At 42.8% G+C, this 22533-nt stretch overlaps 1 protein-coding gene across 3 annotated transcripts in view; it reads right to left on the bottom strand.

The window, feature by feature from the left end:
• The window catches only part of BRINP1 (BMP/retinoic acid inducible neural specific 1), a 135020-nt gene that overhangs the window by 12155 nt on the left and 100332 nt on the right, over positions 1-22533 (bottom strand). For all 3 annotated transcript variants that reach the window (XM_038745915.1, XM_038745916.1, XM_038745917.1), the window contains 3 exons: positions 20083-20188; positions 13608-13844; positions 6949-7171 (listed from right to left, as the gene is read on the bottom strand). In XM_038745915.1, the coding sequence (XP_038601843.1) occupies positions 6949-7171; positions 13608-13844; positions 20083-20188 (566 nt within the window). The remainder of the gene's footprint in view (positions 1-6948; positions 7172-13607; positions 13845-20082; positions 20189-22533) is intronic.

The raw sequence follows: 22533 nt of genomic DNA, 5'->3' as shown, positions 1-22533 counted from the left end.
TGATGGATCCTTCTGCCCAGCAGCCAACAATGAAAGCAACTTGAAAGGGATAAAAGAAAAGTTCTGTAGAGCAAGGGAATGGGAATGGGGTATGCATAGGAGGCCAAGAAAACACTTTCAAAGTTTTATTGTGTTAATAATAACTAATAGAAGGTCCCAAACTCAGATTAATTATTTTAAGAGATGGGAGAGTAAAAAGATACCATCTCAACCCAAATACTTCCCAATGCATTTCATTAAAGACTTCCCTATTATACATGGGGAACATCTTGGTGATATGAATATTTCCTTGGTAGAAGAGCAAACCCAAAATAACCAGTGTAGGCTGGAGCCCAAGAGAGAAAAAGGGAGGTTGTTACTTGAAATTAGCCAGTTTCACATCATTATTGAAGGTGAGTCGATGGACAAAAAAACATGGGGGACAAAAAGTGCAAAGAAAATTAGACATAGAGCAGCGGAGCATATTTTAATGATACACACATTACCTTGCATAACGAATGGGCCTAATTCCACAATTTTCATACCAGCAGCTATTGCTTCTGGCTTTGATATTTTGGCTACAGAAGTGATGGGGAAAGGATGAATCTGCATGGGCAGAAGGAAATCATAATGGAAACTATTATCTGGATGATTCAGACTTTAAAATTGCAGCTGAGGGAACATGCTTGGTTGGGGGTGGGAGGGAGGGAGATACCAGAGGAAAGGATGAGGAAGAGGAGCTCTGAAATACTTACAATGTCACTAGACAATCTTCTCTCCACTCTGCCTGTGCACACACAGTCCATGATGGTAACCGGGGCTTGTGCTGGGAACCAGGTTAAGTGAGTAACCCTCTGAGAGCCCATCTGAGAGGACTGTAGCAGGCTCTGGCTCTCCTCTTATGAAGGCTGATAAGCTAAGGGGACTCTTTCGACCTTCCCCTCCCCAGCCCTGACACCATGTACTCATGGGGTGGGAAGGGAGCTTGGGGCAGGAATTCAGAAGCTGCGGACTGCTACTTCGTTCTTCTTTAACCTGGCACTTGTCCACCCCAGGGAGGGGCAGGCAGAGCAGCAGCAAAAAGCCAGGACCATTAAGTTCATCAGGCCACCAAGTAGGTCCCCATTATTCTGGTTGTCCTTGACAAGAGATTAAAATACCAGGCAGCTCTTCCACCATTTACTTTCATACACGCCCTTTCCCTTTCCTAGCTAGCTGTTCAGTTAAAGATGAAGACAAAGTTGTAATGGTAGTGTTGAGTAATAGTAGTAGTATTTACTAATAATAATTATGGCATTTGTTAAGCACTTACTTTGTGCCAGACAGTGTACTAAGCACTGGGATGGATACAGGCAAATTGGGTTGGACACAGTCCCCGTCCCACGTGGGGCTCATAGTCTTAATCCCCATTTTAAAGATGAGGGAACTGAGGTCCAGAGAAAGTTAAATGACTTGCTCAAGGTCACACAGCAGTTAAGTGGTGGTCAGGATTAGAACTCATGACCTTCTACTCCCAGGCCCGTGTTCTACCCACTATGCCATGCTGCTTCCCTTACACTCTTCAAATTAAACCCTTACTTATGCAGAACATTATTCCTTCAAGGAGGTTAGACTTTCCCAAAGCATATACTGCTTCCTGACAGTAAGCTGGGCACTTTAGGAAACTCTGGTAACTTGTTTGGGACACTAAGACTCCAGTATATCTTAACTTCTGTGAAATGGCCTGGATGAATAAATGCAACTTCCAAAAGTGCCCGACTTTTTCCTGTTAGACTATAAGCTCTTCGTGGTCATGAAATGGGTCTTGGGCTTCTGTTTAGCTTTCCCAATCACTTATTATATGGCAGTGCCATCAGAGCAGCTAGCCTTGTGGAAAGAACACAGAACTGGGAGTCAGGAGACCTGGGTTCTAATGTCTGCTCTGATGTGTGACCTTGGGCAAGCCACTTAACTTTGCTGTGCCTCAGTTTTCTCATCTGAAAAATTGGGATTTGACACCTGCTCTCCCTTCCCCTTTATTCTGTGAGCCCCATGTGCAACAGGGTATGTGTCTGGTCTGATTATCGTGCATTTACCCCAGTGCTGTGTTTAGCACAGTGCTCACCATATAGTAAGTGATTAACTGATACCATTCTATAATTCAAACAATCCATTCAGAGGGAAGTTTATGAAGTGAGAGAATTTAGTTTATCAAAAATAAAACATCTTTCCCTCTCTCTCTGGTATGAAAAATCTTCCTTCTCTTTGATATTACCTAACTGGTACCATGTTGATAAATTCAATCATCCTATCCTGCCTGGATTATTGCATCAGCCTCCCTGCTGACCTTGCAGGCTCCTGTCTCGCCCCACTCCAGTTCATACTTCACTCTGCTGCCTGGATAGTTTTTCTACAAAAACATTCAGGATATGCCACCCCCCACCTCAAAAAACTCAATTGGTTGCCCTTCCACCTCCATATAAAAAAAACCCCTCCTCACCAGTGGTTTAAAAGCACTCTATCACCTTGCCCCCTCCTACCTCACCTCCCTTCTTTCCTTCTACATCCCAGGGCACACATTTGTCTCCTATAGGGCTAAACTTCTCACTGTTCCTCTTTCTTGCCTGCCGAGCCCGAGCCCACATCCTGCCTCTGACCTGGAACAACCTCCCTCCTCAAATCGGATGGACAATTACTCTCCCTGACCTTCAAAGCCTTATTAAAGGAACCTCTCCTCCCACAGGCCTTCCCAAGCTGAACCCACATTTTCCCCATCTCCCACTCCCTTCTGCATTCCCTGACTTGCTCCCTTTGCTCTTTCCCCCTCCCAGCCCCACAGCATTTATGTGCATATCTGTAATTTTATTTATTGGTATTGATGTCTGTCTCCCCTTATCTAAACTGCAAGCTTGTTATGGGCAAGGCATGCCACTGTTATTGTTGTACTGTACTTTCCCAAGCAGTTAGTACAGTGCTCTCCATACAGTAAGTACTCCATAAATATGACTGAATGAATGAAGTGGAGAAGTAACATGGTCTAGTGGCAAGAGCACGGGCTTTGGAGTCAGAGAACATGGGTTCTAATCCCGACTCCGCCACTTGTCTGCTGTGTGACTTGGAGAAGTCACTTAACTTCTCCGTGCCTCAGTCACCTCATCTGTAAAATGTGAATTAAGACTGTGAGCCCCACGTGGGACAACCTGATTACCTTGTATCTATCCCAACACTAAGAACAGTGCTTGGCACATAGTAAGAGTTTAACAAATACCATAATTATTATTATTATTACTGTCTTTTTGTTTCTGTGAGTTCATAAGAAGAGCTACTAGATTAATGGTTTACCCTGCAACTTCTTCAGAGTAAATCAACTGCATGACCAGATGCATCCTATCTACCATTCTAAATCATTCCAGCCCTAGTAAAATAGAAGCAGAAATATATATTTTTTTCTTTACATCATTCTATTGAGTCAGTTTCCCTACTTGCTACAAATGCAGAATGACAAACAGGAGTGGAAATGGAAATATGCCTAGTGGTGTTGGCTTAAACAAATTAAGCACGTCACTCACTTAAACTCAGCTGCCAGCCTACATTTCATTTTCCCTCAACCAGATTGGATACTGCTGGTTGGATGCTTCTTTCTGCCTGGCTAGCTTTTTTTCTTAAATAGAAAAGAAATACTAAAGATACACACATCCCACAGCTCTTCAGTCATGTGGAGGGAAAGGTGTTTTGGAGGTTGATGAGATTGATGGCCCTCATGCATGGACTCTGTTTTTGGTATTTTCTTTACTGAGTCTATTCAAAATAAGCCTTTAATCCATGTTAAATAGTATTAATAGTCACATTCATACTTTGCCTGATGATAGTACCCAGACAAGGGAAAGCAGGGTGGCCTACTGGAAAGATCTTAGGGTTGGGAGTCAGGAGAATCGGTTCTGACTTGCTGTGTGACTTTGGATGTGTCACCTTAACTTCTCTGTGCCTCAGTTTCCTCATATGCAAAAGGAAAAAAAAGATTCCTGCCTCTACTTACCTTTTAATTAAAGCACTTTTTATGAATATAATATGTGCCAAGCACAGTGTTAGGTGCTCTTGGATTGTGTGTCCCTTGTGGGTCATGAATTGTATCAATTATAATTATCTTGTATCTATCACAAAATTTAGCACTGTGCATGGCACATAGCTTAATAAACATCATAGCTAATTAACTAAATGTGAATTTGTTTCAGGAGACTTGGAAAGTAATGGCCACTGACCAATATGTGCAGACTTAAACAACAAAAACAAGGATATTTCCTACCCTTTCTAACGAGATCACGAGAACCTATTCCAGAGGATGGTGCATGGGACATTCTGAAAGAAACTCTGGTCTGGTCAAGGCTCAGGCATCACTGTCTACACCCAGGTCTACAGTGACATTTTAAGTTCTCCATGGCCTTTTCTAGTTTGGACTAACCATTTTAATCTATTCTAACCATGCCATCCATCCATTGCATCTCTCCCTGGTTCCCTTCCAAATCTGATATAATGGTAATGATAATGATGGTATTTGTTAAATGCTTACTAGGTGCCAAGCACTGTTCTAAGAGCTGGGGTAGACAGAAAGTAATCAGGTTGTCCCACGTGGGGCTCACAGTTTTAATCCCCATTTTACAGATGAGGTAACTGAGGCACAGAGAAGTTAAGTGACTTGCCCAAAGTCACAGAGCTGATAGGTGGGGAAACCAGGATTAGAACCCATGACATCTGACTCCCAATCCCATACTCTTTCCACTAAGACATGTTCCCTGGAGGAGCCTGGATGTTGGTACTGAACTCCAGAGTAATGGCAACTTGAACCCAGAAAAAGTAGATAACACTCTGACTTTCTTTAAATGGGCCTAGTGGATAGAGCATGGGCTTGGGAGTCTGAAGGACCTGGGTTCTAATCCTGACTCCACCACTTGTTGGTTGTGTGACCTTGGGCAAGTCACTTCACTTTTCTGTGTTTCAATTACCTCATCTGTAAAGGGGGGATTGAGAATGTGAGCCGTGAGCCCCATATGGGATCGGGACTGTCCAGCCCTATTTGCTTGTATCCACCCAGGGTTTAGTACAATGCCTAGCACATAGCACTTATCAAATATCACTGATTGTCGGTTAAATATTGATATATATATATTTAAAAGGTTGGTCAGCACTCCAGTTATACAATCCTTAATTTGAGGCTATGTATGTATCCATTATCTCCCAACTCTCCCAAAAGCCATTCCATTTCTTTGTCTATTTGTGCATCTTAGGAGAGAGTAATCCACAGCTTTATGGCTGTGAGACCTGGAGACATATCTGGCTTCATAAGCAGTTTAAATAGCATCCTTTATGAGTCATAGTTAATATCAAATGTTAGGACAGAATTACTCTCAATGAGGTAATCTGCTCACCAGCATCGAGGCAATGCTCACAGAAACAGATCCACTAGAGGGTGCGAAGTATTGAGAGAGGACTAAAGGATACCCAAGCTGCTGCTAACCTGAAAAGAGGGCCCCCACAAGCAGAAGGTCAGAGCAAATTCCTTAAATACACAATAAGGCAGTATCAAATAATATGCCAGAACAGCAAATAGATGAGTCTGGTGGGCACCAATCGGGAGAGGGTTATCTCATTAAGCAGAGGCTATGCAAAAATCAGCATGCCTAGAGTCAGACTTAAAAATAGTAACAGACCCTGAAAACAGTAAACACATCATCACAGCAAGGAATTCTTCACACACTCATAATGTGAAGTAAACATCCAGTTGTCTTTTCAGTCACACCTGGAAGCATGGGTGTCTTCTTGTAAAGCAAAAGGCAGTCATTTGTATATACACACACACATATATGCATGCATATACAAAGGGTCAACACAGACCCATCAAAATTGCTTACACAGTCCAACAAATTGGCGTGGTATGGCAGTTTGGAATTTTTGCCAGTGCCTTTCTGCAATATCTTCATAAAAAAACACACTATTCAATCAAATAAAATTGGCATCACACTAAGAAGACCACATGACATTCAAAACCAATGTATGTCTTTTTAAATAGGCTAGTTGTTTTTGTTTTGGTTTTTTTTAAATGGCTTTTCTCCATTGGTGATGCTTTTTGCTTTTTCTTCCATTCGGTCATGATCTTCAGTCTCATTTTAACTCCATAGGTAGCCACCCTCACCTGGCCAATCCTGCTTTTATTCCTATCCATTTCACACCCACCTCATGTTTTTCAGTGTGTAGCTTGCAAATACTGCCAGGGAAAATTTCTAATTGAACAAGGAACCTCTTGAAGTGAAATTACCCAGAGGAATTGTTCAGATAGGATTCCTTTTCTCCAACATGTCTCAGCATTCAACAAATTCAATTGTTCATTTCACTGGGGACCAAAAGCTCACCAGAATATCTCTTTAAGGAACTGGACATCATCAAGCCACTTTAGGTAGTTAAAGTTCCTTAGTGTTCATTTAATCCATAGATGGCTCCTAGTTAGCCAGCTAAATCCCTCTTGAAATAGCCATCAGGAGGTCAACTGCAAAGGCTAACTAAACCAAAGAGGCAGGAAAAGAGAAATGTTCATATTCCTTGTGTTAGTGTTTGGGGATGTCACTAACACAACTGTGTTAGTGAAAAGCAGAAAATTGTTATATCATAATGGGTTGAACAAATCAAAACTATAATAATTAGATGTCCAGAAAGGACTGGGCTCATCATATCTCTTCAAAACAATTGTCAATCAAGTTAGCCCTGTGAAGAAAGTCTGTGAAGAGTTGATGATCCCTGCATAATCTGCTTCAGCTATAATGGGATTTGTGTTATTCAGTCATTTGATAACTCCATCCCTGTTCATAGTGGCATTGCTGTGGGTTTCTTTATGAAAGCCATGGGATCTGGCTTGACCATCACGAGTTTGGGAAGGGGAAACCATGCTCAGTGCAAAACTGGTGGGGACCCACATGGGTAGTCTTTTCAGGACAGTCTTACCTTTCTCTAGGCAGCTGGTGGTTGGGATTGTGTCGACAGCGGACACTGAGGCCGAAGAGTTTCCGGGCAGTGCGTTGGATCTTCTGACGATGAGCTTCCATGGAGCTCTGGAGAAGCTTGTAGCGGTTCTGCAGGTCCCAGTCATTTCCCCAGTGCTGATGGATGCTCCCAATGGTCAGAAAGTGATTGTTAGGTAGCCTTTTCATGAACGATTTAAACTCATCTGTGAAAATACAACCCAGTAGGCAGGCTCTGAATCACTCTGGTGACACCATATCAACTTCTCCAGGAAGGAACAGGCAGAAAGAATGACAACTGAGATATTTCCTACAGTGGTTTCAGTGGAGGGAGGGAAAAGGGGCCCTATTCCAGTGTTCCCTAGGATGACAATCCATTCCTGTCAGTTCAATCAACCCTCTTAGCCCTTCCTGTCACTACCACTGTCCAGCTTGCTGCTGGAGGTGGCAAGAAGGGTCACAGTGAGATATTGGAGACTGGGATTACACCAGTCACGATGGGGCTGGCTACAAAATCCAAAATCTAAAATCCTGGCTCAAATCAAAACCCTGGCAGCAGGAGTTAGGGGAGGGTGTTGGAGGATTGTAATATGGACTATAAGCTCATCTCTAGGCTGTAAACTCACAGGCTGGGAACATGTCTACCAATTCCATTGCAATACTCTCCCAAGTGCTTAATTCAGTTCAGTATACTTAAGTGCTCAATAGATAGTAATAACTGATGGATGGACTGAGAAGCAGGAGCAGAAGTCCCATTACTCCCATCCATCCAACCCTCTCTGAGCTGGCTCCAAGAAGTTCCACGCTCTGAACAAACAAAAAGCTGTGCAGAACGATGTGGGACACATCCCAGCCTTCAGGAGCCCACTGAGGCACATGCCCACTATGTTTCTTCCCAAATCCTGGCAGTTTAGTCAGGTCCCAATGCCAAGAACACATATTCGGCATATTCCTGCCTCCAATGATTTTATATTCCCAAACCTCTCTCTAAATGCTCTTCACAAAACAGCTCACGGAGCCTCGCAAATACAAAACTCCTGTCTACAAACCTGCCTAAAAGTCTGGCCCCTCTCACCCAAGAGTAATCAAGGACTAAAATAGAATAAATGAAAGTGATCTTTGTTCCTCTACTTTCCCACATGAAATGGACTATTTTGTGAGTAAACCAGCTGGTGAGAGAATGATGATCATGGAATTTGTTAAGTGCTTACTGTGCACCAGGCACTGTACTAAGCACTGGGATGGATACAAGCAAATCATGATGGACAGAGTCCCTGTCCCACATAGGGCTCACAGTCTCAATCTCCATTTACAGATGAGGTACCTGAGGCACAGAGAAGTGAAGTGACTTGCCCAAGGTCACATAGTAGATAAGTGGCAGAGCAGGGATTAGAACCCGTGACCTTCAGACTCTCAGGCCCAAGCTCTATCCACTACACCAAAAGAGTACAAGGCATTCTCAGATTTCATTTCCGCTTGCAAGGTTAATCTGGGAATTTATTCATATGAACCCTGCCTCCCCCCGCCTCCCCACAACACACACACCCTATCTCAGGGGTTTCCCACCTTTTAAAGCTGTCTGGAATGAGACGGATCAACTTCATTTTGAGATTGCCAGATTGAGGCAACAGAGGACTACTGAAGCAAATGACCATCATTTGGCTACTTTGCCTGTTTGGAACCCAATTTGAAAACTCTAACCTGAATGTGACAGAGGCCAATTCCCAGATGGAATGAGCAGCCCAATCCATGACCTCAAGAAACTATCCTCACATTAGTATGTGCTCAGGGTTCTCCATTAAGCAAGAATAATTAAGAAGCTTTGAAGTATTTCATGGGAATCAATGCCCAGCTGGGAGGAACCCATGGCCTTCAGCAGGTGGATGACCAACTAATTCTCCCAAATTGCTCTGGCTGAAGTTGTTTATGCTGTTGTGGGCTGAAAATGAAAACAACATGCCACAGACATATGGATGGATTTCTCTATTTCATCAGCCATGCTCTTTCAAATGACTTGCACTAGGTACTTGTAGAGAATAGAAGACCTTGAACCCGATAGGTCACAATGTATAATTCATCTAAGTGGTCTATTCAACTTTGCTGTTTTTGTTTTTCTCTATCTGAAATAGTCCCTTCCCTATTCCCAAGGACTTGGTACTACGATGCCCCTCAGCGCTGGTCCCACAATCTAAATTGTACTTCACCACTTAGCAACATGCTTAGATTTCAAATGGCGGGTACATTGTCTCTAATATTCTTTTTGTTTGGGCAGAAAAACAAACTCCTTTCTTTTTGATGAATGATGAATGTTCCGCGATTTTCAAGAGACTAATGGCTGGCATTTCCATGCAACATTCATGGTTTCATCTCAGTTGCCTGACCTTGCAAAAAGCAAAACTAGGAGAACAATAATGAATAGGTGTATTTAAGATGGGAAGTGGCCCCAACACTAATCTCAATTCTGCCACAGGCTTATTGGTTGGTGCTGCGTGAGGTGTTTAACCCTCTGGGCCTCTGTTCCTCCTGCTGTAAAGTAGGAATTTGTCACTTATATATCTCCCTACCATGGGTGAAAGCTGGTCTCTGCCACAACAGCTGCTCTACTTGGTGGCCTCTCAAACTATACAGCCCCTGAAGAGGGTCTAATCCCAAGCCAGGGAAAAGAAAGTGATTGGTGGAGCCAGGGAAAACATTGCTACAATAGTTCTGTCTAATCTCACCTCTCTCCTCTGTAGACTTTTTCTCTACCCTCAACTGCACCGATACTAAAATGAATTACAGGAAAGGGGGAGCAAAAGGTGTTGAAAGATATGTACATAAGTGCTACAGGGGGCAGAAGGAGGGCAGGGAGGGAAACGTTGGGGTGAGTACCTAAGTAATTAAGGGGTGAGGACTCAAGAGCATGATCCAGTAGGGAAATTTTCTTTGGCCTACACTGGTTTCTCTCTCAATCTGCCACTTTGCAGGCAATGCAGGAGCAGAAGGAAATGTTTGGGAGGGGTGGGAGTGGTGGAGAGAGTAGGAACAAGTGACAGGATATTACCTCCATCTACCTTCTTCCTGCTCCTTTTGGTAGGTTTTTGGAGGTGGTGGGGAGTGGGGGGAAGCAGAGAAAGGGATATTGGGTCTGTGGATAGGAGGGGTGGGGTGGGGAAAGGGTAGCCTGGCTGAAAACCTGCCTGAGCAAGCAGGATCATCCTGAGATGGGGAAGAGCCCCTTCAGCTGACACAGGGGAGAATGCTCCCTTCCTGGGCTGATCTGAGCAAGGTGTCTCAATTCAGAGCAGTGTCGGTCTGTGTCCCCAGGTTCCCTGGGGTCTCTGCAGCTCCTCATTTGGGGAAAACAAATTATTGTGGGGGCAGTTGGGAGTTCAGTTCCTACCTACAAACACTGCCTCCACTTCCTCCCCTCAATTCTCTCCTGAACTCCCTTCAATCTGGCTTCTGTCCCCTTCATTCCACCAAAATTGTCATTTCAAAGCTCACCAATCATCTCCTTGTCAAATTTAATGGCTTCTACTCACTCCTAACCCTCCTTGATCTCTCACTTCTTTAGACACTGTGGAACACCCCCTTCTGTTGGATGCATTTTCCAACCTTGGCTTCACTGAAACTCCTCTCCTTGCTCTCCTCCTATCTCTCTGGCTGCTCATTCTCATTATCTTTTGCAGTTTTCCTCTTCTGCCTCCCAACCCCTAGTTCAAAACTCAGTTTGAGGATTTTTTAATGATATTTTTTAAGCACTGGGGTATTTTGTGGTATTTTTTAAACCAGTTACTGTTCTAAGCACTGGGGTAGATAAAAACTAATCAGGCTGGACACAGTCCATGTCCCACATGGAGTTCACAGTCTTAATCTCCATTTAGAGTTGAGGTAACTGAGGCACAGAGAAGTTAAGTGACTTGCCCAGGGTCAGACAACAGATAGATGGCAGAGCAGGGACTCGAATCCAGGTCCTTCTGACTCCCAGGCCATTGCTTTATCCACTAGGCCACGCTCCTTCTCTTCTCTTCTTTTCTATTCTCCACATAAACCCATTCCCTTGGAAAATTCATTCTCTTCCATAGCTTCAACTTCCATCCCTATGGGGATAATTCCCAAATCAACATCTCCAGCCCTAATTGTTCTCCTGGTCCTTCTCTGCAATCTTGTATTTCTTTTGGGCCTTCATGACATCTCTATTTGGATGTCCCTCTAACAGTACAAATTTAACACGTTCAGAACAGAAATCCTCATCATCCCACTCAATCCCTGTCCCCCCTGACTTTTTCCTCACTGTAGACAGCACCACCATCCCCCCATCTCACAAGCCCATAACCTTGGTACTACCCTCAACTCATCTCTCTCATTCAATCCACTTATTCAGTCTTTCACTAAAACCTGTCAGTTCTACCTTCATCACATCACTAAGATCCTCCCTGACTTCTCCAGCCAACTACTACCCTGCTGATCCAAGCACTAATCCTATCCTGCCTTGACTGCATCAGCCTCCTTGCTGACGTCCTTCCCTACCATCTCTCCCCACTCCAGTTCATACTTCACTCTGCTGCCCGGATCATTTTTCTTAAAAATACTCAGTCCATGTTCTCCCACTAAAGAACCTTCAGTGTTTGCCCAACCACATCAAACAAGTTTAGGACCCTTCCCTTCTGTTTTAGTGAGAGGGATAAAGCTGATGTCCCCCAGTATTTTGGAACATCCATTCTACAAGTCCCAGAATGCTTTAAGACCTACTCAGAATAGCCCTGACCATGCTTATGCCTAGGTATAGATGACCAAGCATTTGTAATGAGTGTGCGTGCTGGGAAGCTCAGTGCAAGACAGGCTGAACAGTTTGGCCAGGTCAGTTCCAAGTCCGGATAGTTGTATCTTTTTATGAAACTGTTGGGCACAGTCCACAAATCCAGACCACTCTTGGGTTATCCAGGACAGGCTGTTGGTCCTGAAAGAGAATCAGACCTGACAATCAATCTGAGGCAGCAGAGAGCTGGGAATCTCTCTTAGTCTCTCAGGGAAGTGTGCAGCACCTAACAGGCCTGCGTTGGAAGGGGTGGGTGAGGTGTGCAGTTCTCCATGGAAGATTTAAAAAGCTGTTTCCTTCTGTTTTTCCTACCAGATGGGGAAGAGGGTGGTTTCTGGCACAGAAATGAAACTACTCTCATTTCTTTACCAGAATGGCTCTCTATTGCAGTGCAAAGGTTTTAGGGATTGTCCCAGAAACTGCCCACACAGAGTGGAATGGGCAAAGCAATGAATGTTTACCACGTCAATGTTAACATTTCCACATAGGCTTCATCTAAGTCTCCTGTTTCTCTCTCCTCCATGTAATACACACTTTCTCAGGAATTGGACTCTTTCATTCTCTAAAGACATTAGAGAGAAAAGAAGATCAAAACACTCTGAGATGATTATTGAGTTTTGAGCAAGTGAGGATTTGCTTGGATTGGGGGTGGGTAGAGGCTAAAATTTGGGTTGTGGCATGGAAACAGAGACTTGGAATTCTTGTATATCTCAATTTTGGTACATATTCCACCACAAAAAATAGGGCCAGATTAGAGGCCTATTCCAGCCTGGTAATTTATCTTCCAAAATCCTCGTGTTTAACATTACTAACTCTTCCCATTTGTAACTTATCAGGGACCTCACAGCCAAGCAAATATCTAAGCCCTTCTTGAGCTTCTCAAATGACCTCACTTTTCCTTTAGCCATCACTGATATAACCACTGGACTTTCCATGTGATCTTGAATCAATCATAAATCCTCTCTGGGCTCCATGTCCCCCTTCCATAAATTGAGAAAAAGATTGCCACCAAAGGGCTATTGGGACTGTCATGGAGATGGCTGTTAAGCATGTTGGACTCCCTAAATAAATTATATGAATATCATTATTATCACTGAGTGAGATTTTGGAGACTCTAGCTGTTTTTGGAATTGCCAGAAGACTGACATTTGCTGCCTTAAATAGGTTACCAACATTCCCCTCTATCTCTCCAATTTTCATTGGCCTGACAGTTCAGTGAAATGTATAATAGAGGAAAGAGGGGGAAAAAGAAGATGAGAAAGAGAAGATGGTAGAGACAATTAAGATGGAGAACTAGGGGAAAGAGAAATAGGAAGAGTGGAAAGAGAAAGAGGAAGATGAAGAATTGTCACCCATCTCTGCAGCTGGATAAAAAGGGTTACTGAGCACTGAGCTGTAGAGGTTCTCTTAAACCTGGAACAACTTTGAGGGTACACTCCCACTCTAGACTGTAAGCTCACTGTGGGAAGGGGATGTGTCTGTTTACTGTTATATTGTACTTTCCCAAGTGCTTAGTACAGTGCTCTGCACACATTAAGCACTCGGTAAATACAACTGACAGCTTCCCAGGGCCTGAGTTTAGAACCAGATTATTCCAAAGGACCTGCTATATCTTTGTGAGTCTGTTACAGACCATGCTAAATTCTAAGTTAATGGTTGTCTACGGGCTCAGTGTGATCAAAGTTCCCCTCTTTCCACTTCTTTCAAGTTGAAAGTATCCAGAGAGACAAATTCCTGTAAGGGTTGATGATGTTCCTTTCTAATGACCAGGGAAAAGGAACTGACCCACATGTGGTCCTTTGAACATGAGGCATCAGGAAATAATGTATTTGACTAGCTACCTGAATTTTCCAGGTCTTTATAAGCTTCAGTCCAAGACTTGGCCATATTGGCCAAGGTGTACTCCATGATCTGGATGTCAGTGATGGGACAGTTGCATTGTGGGAATTCCTCCGCACACTGACATCGGCACTGGCTGTTGTGGCACACGTACTCTCCCTCCCCATTGCACATAATATAACTCAAGGCCGACTGGACAAATTTCTCTTGCAGATACTGAGGGAAGATGATCTGGAGACCTGCATGAAAACACAAGGAGGCAAAAATAGAAATGTTAATAAAAACACCCCAAAACCTGTTTCATTAACAGCTCCAAAAGGTGATGCATAGAAATTGGAAACTGCATTGTGATGTCTCTCTGGGTGTCATTACGAAAATATTTAGGGTGCTAGAGTCTAGCTTGAGGCCTGGAATCTGTCATTTCCACTGAACCTCGACAGTGTGTAACGCATGATCTTGAGAGATCACACTCAGACAAGTGATGCTGAAACTACTTTGAGGAGAGGGACTGGATGTAACCTGACCCATATGGTTGCCAGACTGTGAGCTCATCCCTAGACTCTGAGCTCATCTCTAGACTGTGAGCTCATTGTGGGCAGGGATTGTCACTCTTTACTGTGGTATTGTACTTTTCCAAGCACTTAGCACAGTGCTGTGCACACAGTAAGAGCTTAATGTGATTGAATGAATGAAGAGCTGCCTAGAACATATGTATTTTTTCTGGGAAAGGTAAGTGGCCATCTGGGTTTCATCCTCCACATCAACCATTACCACACCTAGGTAGGCTGAGCCTTTATCCATTTTCATACTGGACAATTGCATTTTCTCCTGTTCAACCTCCACTCTGGGACTGTTATGGCAACAGATGCCTGTAAATCCAGTGCTTTTTATTTTAAATGCTCAGCCTTGACTCCTACCACTTAGTTTCATGACTCAGAAATGGGGCTCGTGTTTACAGGAATCTAGGAGGAGAAAGCTATAGAGTAAAGGAGGGGGTCAGTGGTCCTCCTTCAGAGTCACACTCTAGAGTCTGCAGATTTTTACAAAGAACAGTTTTGTGCAGCTTTATTACATCATTACATTATGAAACCTACTGAACACACATAATATATTTTATACCTGTTACTTCCAAGTCAGCAAAGCATAATCTATTATTTTGAAGTGTGTTGGTTTCAGATGTCTCCCCTCTCCTGAAAAACCTCCATTTGTTTGTCATCCATCTCTACATCTAACAGAAACTCATTACAATCAGCTTTACTCTCTCTCTCAATCAATGGCATTTATAAATCAATGGAATTGATTGAGCACTTAGGGCATGCATAATACTGTACTAAGCATTTGGCAGAGTACAATCCAAGACTTGGTAGACTCATTCCCTGCAAAGAGAAATTCCTTACCATAGGCTTGAAAGCACTCAATCAGCTTGTTCCCACCTACCTGCATTGTGATGTCTCCCTAATTTCCTACTTACAACCCAGTCTGCACACTTCACTCCTACAATGCCAGAAATCTTGTCCCCATTTTTACAGTTGAGGAAAATGAGGCACAGAGAAGTTAAGTGACCTGCCCAAGGTGACATAACAGGCAAACGGTGGAGCAAGGATTAGAACTCAGGTCCTCTGACTCCCAGTCCTATGCTGTTTTCATTAGGCCACACTAATTTAATTGCAGCCTACAAAATTCCCAACAGCCATTCCTCTGTGACCCAGAATTGAAACAGAAGCAGGCTATAAGAATTCAGTATTAATGTCATGGATTATATTTTCCATTGGATACCCCATTTGTTTTGTCCACAGCTTTTCTTTTTAGGGACTAGACCCATGGACAAGTGCTAATTGGCCCCATCTACCTAAACACAGATTCCATACATTAATTAGTATTTTTACTGGCTTGCTCAACCTTTTCTACATTTCTGGGTGGGGTAGAGAATGTTGAATTCTTGATCTGAGCCCTAAAGAAACTTGGAAATGGTTTTTTTTAGACAACTGAATCAAACATTTATTCTACTGGGCAGGAGGACAAAAAAAATCCCTCTCCTTTCGTTTAATGCAACTGAAGAGATACAGTCTTAGATTTGGGGACTTTTCTTTGTACAACATTAACACAAAGCTAACTGCACTTTTAAAAATGGAAACTCTACACTCCGCATTGTCTTGAGGGAAGAATCACCTGGGTAATTATGAACAAGAAAAATGAAGACATAAGCAATTAAAAACTCCTTTTCTGCAAAATGTCATTATGGATATAACATGATATAACTATTTTCCAAGCTCAAGTATTTCATAAAAACCCTGAGCCAAAGTCTCTGCTCAGTCACCTGTGTAGATCTGAGGGGCCAAAATCTGACCTCATACACTGGCTCTTGTTTGCTGCCGTCTTCAATGAGAGTCATAAATATCTCAGGGCAGAATTTGGCCCAGAGTACCACTGTTGGACAGATATACAGCTGCAGGCTCGAATGAGTTGTTCTCTCCCACCATTCCCTATGAAATCCCCCCACACAAGAAAATTAAAGGCCAGGAGAAGAAAAGGACAGCACTATTGCCTAGGAAAAGTAATACATTTTACCCTAAAGAAGGTAGGAAATGCAAAAGTTCAGATAGTCATTTCAACCCCATCTCCCCATCCCTGCCCAAATGTAATACTTTTCAACTCTCCTTAGAATTCATAATGAGAGCTTCAATATGCAAAGTGTGTGGGCAGTGTGGACCAGTGAACATTAAAATCCAGACAGTCGGCTTTGCCTTCTGAGAATGTTTTTTTTCCTGTTTTTCACACACTGCAATTATTATACTTAATAGAGGGAGCCTCTGCCCTTCTCACCCATTTATCTGCCTTTTTTGCATGACTAGACAGTGCCATGAAGAAATGTCTGCCCTTCCAAATCTATTCTTAAGCTTCTCTCCCCTCCCATAGCTGTTCCCTTAAAGCAGATGTAATATTCACTCTCACCCACGTTTCCTTGAACACCACTGTTTCCTGTCCTATTTCATCAGTAGCTAAATGCATGATCTCTTATGGTGCCAAGAGGAAGGAAGGAAGGAATGAAGGAAAAAAAATACAGTGTCTATTTTGGTAGAGTATAAGCATTTTTTTCTCTCTGGTTTTAGCACCAGCCTGGGTCCCCTAGTCTCTCCAGACCTTGTGAGATTCTCAGCTGTTTCTTTGTACCTTATAAGTCCTGCTTGTCAAACTCTGTTGGTTTCTGAAGTGCATGAGTCAGAGAGACCAATAAAACTACCAGTGAACCTACTGCAAGAAGCGAATCTGATCTTCTTCTCCTGAGAAGCTCAGGGATTTCGGGACTGGCAGATAAAGGGGTTTATAGCTCAAACAGCCGTGCTGAACTCCAGTGTAATGAAGGCATGCAAGTCAATTATCCATCTGTTTGTGTTTCTATTGCTCTGAATTACAGTATCCATCCCTGACAGCTCATTGGAGTGGAATAAGAATAAGACAATAATTCACGGGGTGAAACTGTGCAGAAAGGGCGAAAGAGACTGCGATCTCATTCAGAAGTTCACCCCCGTCTTCAGGATGGGTCATTTCCACTCTTGAAAGAGAAAGGCAGCCAAAGGGCTCCTGGAATCCCACAGGCCTGATCTGTCCTGTCCCATTTGCTTATTTCTCCTGGACAAGGAACAAGGGGTATTAACTCATAAAGAGTGCTTGCTGGATAGGCCAAGGAAGTGAAAGGAGGCCAGCCAGTTATGTTATGTCAGTGTTAATAGTGTTCCTCCACTGGTAATCATCATTTTCATCACGAGCCATCAGAGAGTGAATGGTTTAAGATGGCAATCATGGAGGAAAGAGGAATGTGTGCAAGTGTTTTTAGAAGGTGAGAAGGGACAGGATCAGAGGTGCAGGCGTGGGGAGGTGATCTCCTCTTGAGAGACATCCAAGGAGGATGAGAGAGTGGATGGGAAAGAGCCGGGGAGGAGAGGGAGATTTTTGAGAGTTCATTCCTGATAGTTTTGATTTTGTCAGCAAAATAATTGACAAGGTCTGCAGGGCAAAGAAGGAGGAACATGGGAACACTGAAGACTTCAGGAGAGAGTTAGAGGGCTGAAAGGAACACAGTGCTTTTGGTCCTAGCTCTGCCACCAGTCTGCTTGGTTGCCTTTGACAAGTCAGTTAATCTGTTTCTCAGTTTTCTCACTGGTTTCCTTACCAAGATAGAACTCATCATGCCTACTAGTGAGTTGTGTTTGACAGAGTTGCTGTTGATGAGCTAAGCTTTTCCTCTGGCTATTATCGTCTAGAGGGTAAGGACCAAACTGATGAGTTGATTGGACCTGAGCTGGTTAAATATTTTAAACAAGAACAGTATGTTTAGTTCAATTCAAAAGATTATGAATGGAATTCCCTACTCTCTTACTCCTTCCATGAAGCCTCTATAGTGCCTGCAGAATAGTTTACTATACAGGGAATTGGATGCTTTAGGCTCGTAAAACAAAACCAATATTGGGACACATGGCAGCTTGATTTGAAATCTGAAATCCTTTGTCATAATGATGCTGCTCTTTTATTGAACTGGCCTCCTAGCCAGAGCGACAGGAAGGCAGAAACGCAGAGTCCTGTCAGTGCTTCATGCTCTGCTGCTAATAAGATCAGAAGAGACTAAGTCACGATCCATTACCTGCAGCCCTGTGACTAATTCCTAATGAGGTCTTTCTAAGCAGCTGGAGAGGAAAGAAGGGATTTTAGATAATTATTCAAAAAGCCGATCTCCTGATTGAAAAGATAACATTAAGAGGGAGTTTTAAAGGTCACTTGCTTTATTAAAACAAGATCTCTTTCTTCTCCACTTTCCCTTTTCCCTTCAGGTAGGAGTGGCATCTTAGTTTTGCAGGTGGAAGAGGTGAACGATCAATTTCAAGCTACTGCAACAGTGAGTGGGTGTTTTCCCACTAACTACCTAGTACAGTGTTCTGCATATAGTAAGTGCTTCATAAATACCATTGATTTATTTTTCCCTGCTATGGGGTCAATAGTCTAATTTTTTGTCTGTCCTCTTGTATATCATCTTGGGTTAAAGTCTTCTCGCCTGAGAATTATCTTCCCACATTACCATATCCTCTTTTTGCCTCTTTCTCCAGAGGCTCATTACACCAAGAATGATGCTGGCTGTTCTTCCCCTCTCCTGGTGATAGAACCGAAGTAATGGCAGAAGGAACCTAAGTTAGATGGAAGGGAGAAATTCCTGACCATCAAGGTCATTAATCAATGTGAGGAATTCATGGAGATGGAGGTTATCTTTTGGGGGGGCATGCCTTTGAAGAAAATAGATTTTCTTGGGTCTGGAGGAAGGGGAATGGGCTAAATGATGCTTTAGGGTCTTCTCCAGTTCTATAAATCTGTGATTCAATCCTTCCTCTGTTTGTCTTTGTGCCTTCTTCTCAAACCATTTTAAAGTGTGGAAAGAGAGCAAATAGTTGTGATCCAGGTTGTGTGTCTCCACCTGGGACATTTCTCCATGTCTTTGTTTTTTCTGTTTATTCCTCACTTGGCTTCCATTCCCTTGAGAGAGAAGGGGTGGATGGTATACTGGGGTCTTCATCCCTCAATCCTAGGTAGAAGGACATTTGTTACCATCCTTAAGCAGTGCTTTAGGAGAGAGGAAGGAAGGGTAGATTGGATTGGATAATCCCTTACTCATGCATTTCTTCTCCCTTTAAAACAGAACTCCACTGTGTGTTATTCTCCCTCTCCTAAGGCCTGTTAACTGGCCTGGAGCCATTTTCAAGGCCTCATAGCCAGAGGTCATTTAAAGGTCACCCTCCCCACCTTCCCCATTGTTAAATCTACTCTCTTCCTTACAGCAGAGCACTGAATGTAAAACACGTATCAGACAATCAAAGTCACATCAGTCAATGCTCTGCTCTTCTTGCAAATCTAGGTACAATTATCCTTCCAGTGACAGAGGCAATCTTTTTTTTCTTCCACAGTGGTGATGCAAGACACACCTGTCATCTATACTGATTCATCAAAATATACAGAGAATTTGATATAGGAAATAAGCATGGGAATGATTAACAAATAAAAACAGAGAACTCATACAGCAGGAATCAAGAGATGAAACAGACGTTCCATAAAATAACCTATATTTCTTGGAATTCAAATAACACCTGTCAAAGCATATTGAAAATCAAAAACAATAATGTAGAAAATCCAGACGATGGCCTATGAAATTTTAATATATATTAGGTCTGAGGCATCTATAAATAACACCATTTGGACATTTTCATCAAAATAATCAGATAAAACTCATATTTCCATATTTTCTGTCAAAAAGTAATTAATAACCATGAATTCCATGTGCTATATGTTAAAAAAAACATTTTCATAACTCTGCCTTGATTTCCATGCTCTCAGCTTTCATCCACTTCTTTTTGAATTCATCTCTTCCAACCTCTACCTCCCTTCTTCCCTCCCACCATTTCCCTCCGCTTTCACCTTTCCCTCCTTCCCTCCTACCTTGGAGATGGAGCTTGCTTTCGGTGCTTTGTAGAAGGACAGAACTCACAGAGTCCAGATTGTCATAGCTGTTGCAGCCTAAAGGGCCAGTGCGTGTTTCTGTTACCTAGCACAGAAGTCCAGAGAGATGGAACCAGATTTAGGACATTATCAAAGCTGGAACCTGAATTTACCATCTTCAATCATCTACCCTGGAAGGATGGCAGCCTCTGAGGAAAAAACTTTTGTAGGGATCAAACTAAACCTGTTGAAAGCCCACACTCTCTTAACTCAGTATTTCTCCAGTTTGGGACCAGGCAGACCTTTTGCCATGTTTTATTGCTATTACATGGTGGGAATTGAAAGGATCAACTTGCTCCTGGGCAGGGAGCCCAGCTAAGGAGCATTCACCTATTAGTTTGCCGTGGGGAAATGCAACTGATTCAGACCAAGAACCGAAAGAGAAAATTGATTGAGATAGCCGGATCTGGGGGAAAGGTGGAGGAAAATCAGTGATTGGTTGGTTGATGGAAAAAATATTGCACAAGAGGCACTCACTCTGCTGGCTCAAGTGGATTCTGGGAGGTTTAAAAGGGAAAGTCCTTCTAAGAAGGAGGGCTGCTCTTCCTGGACACACAGAGGGGGATTATCTGCAGTCAGAGCTTCAGGATCTTAATTCAGCACCCCATCTGCCATGGCCAGCCATGGCCAGAGAAACAACACACAATAATAATAAAAATTGGGTCCATTCAGAGCTTGCTTACAGCAATAGCTTCATACAAATTTCATTCTCTGCAGTGAATTCCTTAACAATATAATATCCCATTCCAAGGTGAAGGTGTTCAGAGAAGTGGACCTTTGTTCGTAGACCTGACTTTTCCTTCCTTTATATACTTCAGTCTCCCTGACCTTCCTCTCTTGACCTCTTCCTCCTTCCTTCCATGTCCCTGACAGTTTGTCTTCGTTGCTCTTTAGTTGTCATTGGTGGTGTTTACACATACAAATGTCCAAATAATTCAAATTCAAAAGGACATATTGTACTGAGTAATCCAGATATTTTAGGTGGCAGGTTTGGAGTAGCTACATAATTCAGTCCAAAGTTTATTTTGAATCCTTTAATATCTTGTTAATTTGCACAAACATTTTTTTTCTATAAAACCTTATTGCAGGAGGTAAGTGACCCATTTTTTTCTAGAGAAATAGCATGCATGTTTATGTAGGGAGGCAGCATGGTCTAGTGGAAAGAACTTGGGTCAGGGTATCAATCAATCACTTGCATTTATTGAGAGCTTACTGTGTGCAGAGCACTGTTCTGAGAGTGTGGGAGAAAGCAGTATATTTGGTAGATACATTCCCTGCCCACAGTAAGCTCAGGAAAACTTGTTCTAGCACCAGTTCTGCCACTAACCTATTTTATAATGTCAGGAAATCTATCTCCCATGAGCCTCAGTTTCCTCATTTATAGAATGGGGATAATAACATCAGCCTTTCTCTTCCTCAAGGGGATGTTTTGAGTATATAAAGCAGACAATCATTATGAACGTGCTTTGAGAAATTTGAATAATTTCAAGATCAAACGTCAAGGTATTATTATTAGAATCATTATTAGTATAGAGAGATATATGTATCTGTCCGTCCCTTTTAAAGATAATGCCACCAACGAAAGGACCCTATACCAGTGAGCAAGTGTGACTGAAAAGACCAATATGTGACTGAAATAACTTTCTACCTTGTTGGCATGAAATAATACAACCTTGTTGTGTTCATGGCCCCTCTCTGTTTTCAAGTCCTAAGAAGCAGCATGGCAGAGTGGATACAGCACAAGTTGGGGAGTCAGAAGGTCATGAGTTCTAATCCAGGCTCTGTGAACTTGGGCAGATCACTTCACTTTTCTGTGCCTCAGTTACCTCATCCGTAAAATGGGAATTGATCCGTAAGCTCCACTTGGGACAGGAGCTGTGTCCAACCTGATTTGCTTGTATCCAACCCAGCTGCTTAGTACAGTGCCTGGCACATAGTAAGCACTTAATGAATACCACAATTATCATTATTAAGTCTTCCCCTTGGTATCCTAATTGTTGTGAATCCTCTTCTTAAAGAGAGCCATCTTCTTGCCACTCGGTCTGGTGCAGTGTGTCTTCCAATAATCCTTTGGTGTAATGCTGTGGCATTTATCCCACCCCTGGGCTCCCTTCTGATGGTCCTAATGCTTAGAACAGTGCTTTGCACATAGTAAGAGCTTAATAAATGCCAGTATTATTATTATTACTGCTTGGGCACATCAAGGAAGGTGTAAAAATAATGTGTGTGTGTGTGTGTGTGTGTGTGTGTGTGTGTGTGTGTGTGCGCACTTATGTGTTTGGGAGGTAATCATCAAGCTTTCATCTCCCTCTACACCCCCTTCTTTTTATCACTCAGCGTGGCTTAGTGAAAAGAGTCCGGATTTAGTAGTCAGCAGTTGTGGGTTCTAAT

Source organism: Tachyglossus aculeatus, chromosome 4, assembly GCF_015852505.1.
Source record: "Tachyglossus aculeatus isolate mTacAcu1 chromosome 4, mTacAcu1.pri, whole genome shotgun sequence".
NCBI lineage: Eukaryota > Metazoa > Chordata > Mammalia > Monotremata > Tachyglossidae > Tachyglossus > Tachyglossus aculeatus.
The sequence above is the reverse complement of the archived record's forward strand: the minus strand, read 5'-3'. Positions and strand labels throughout refer to the sequence as shown.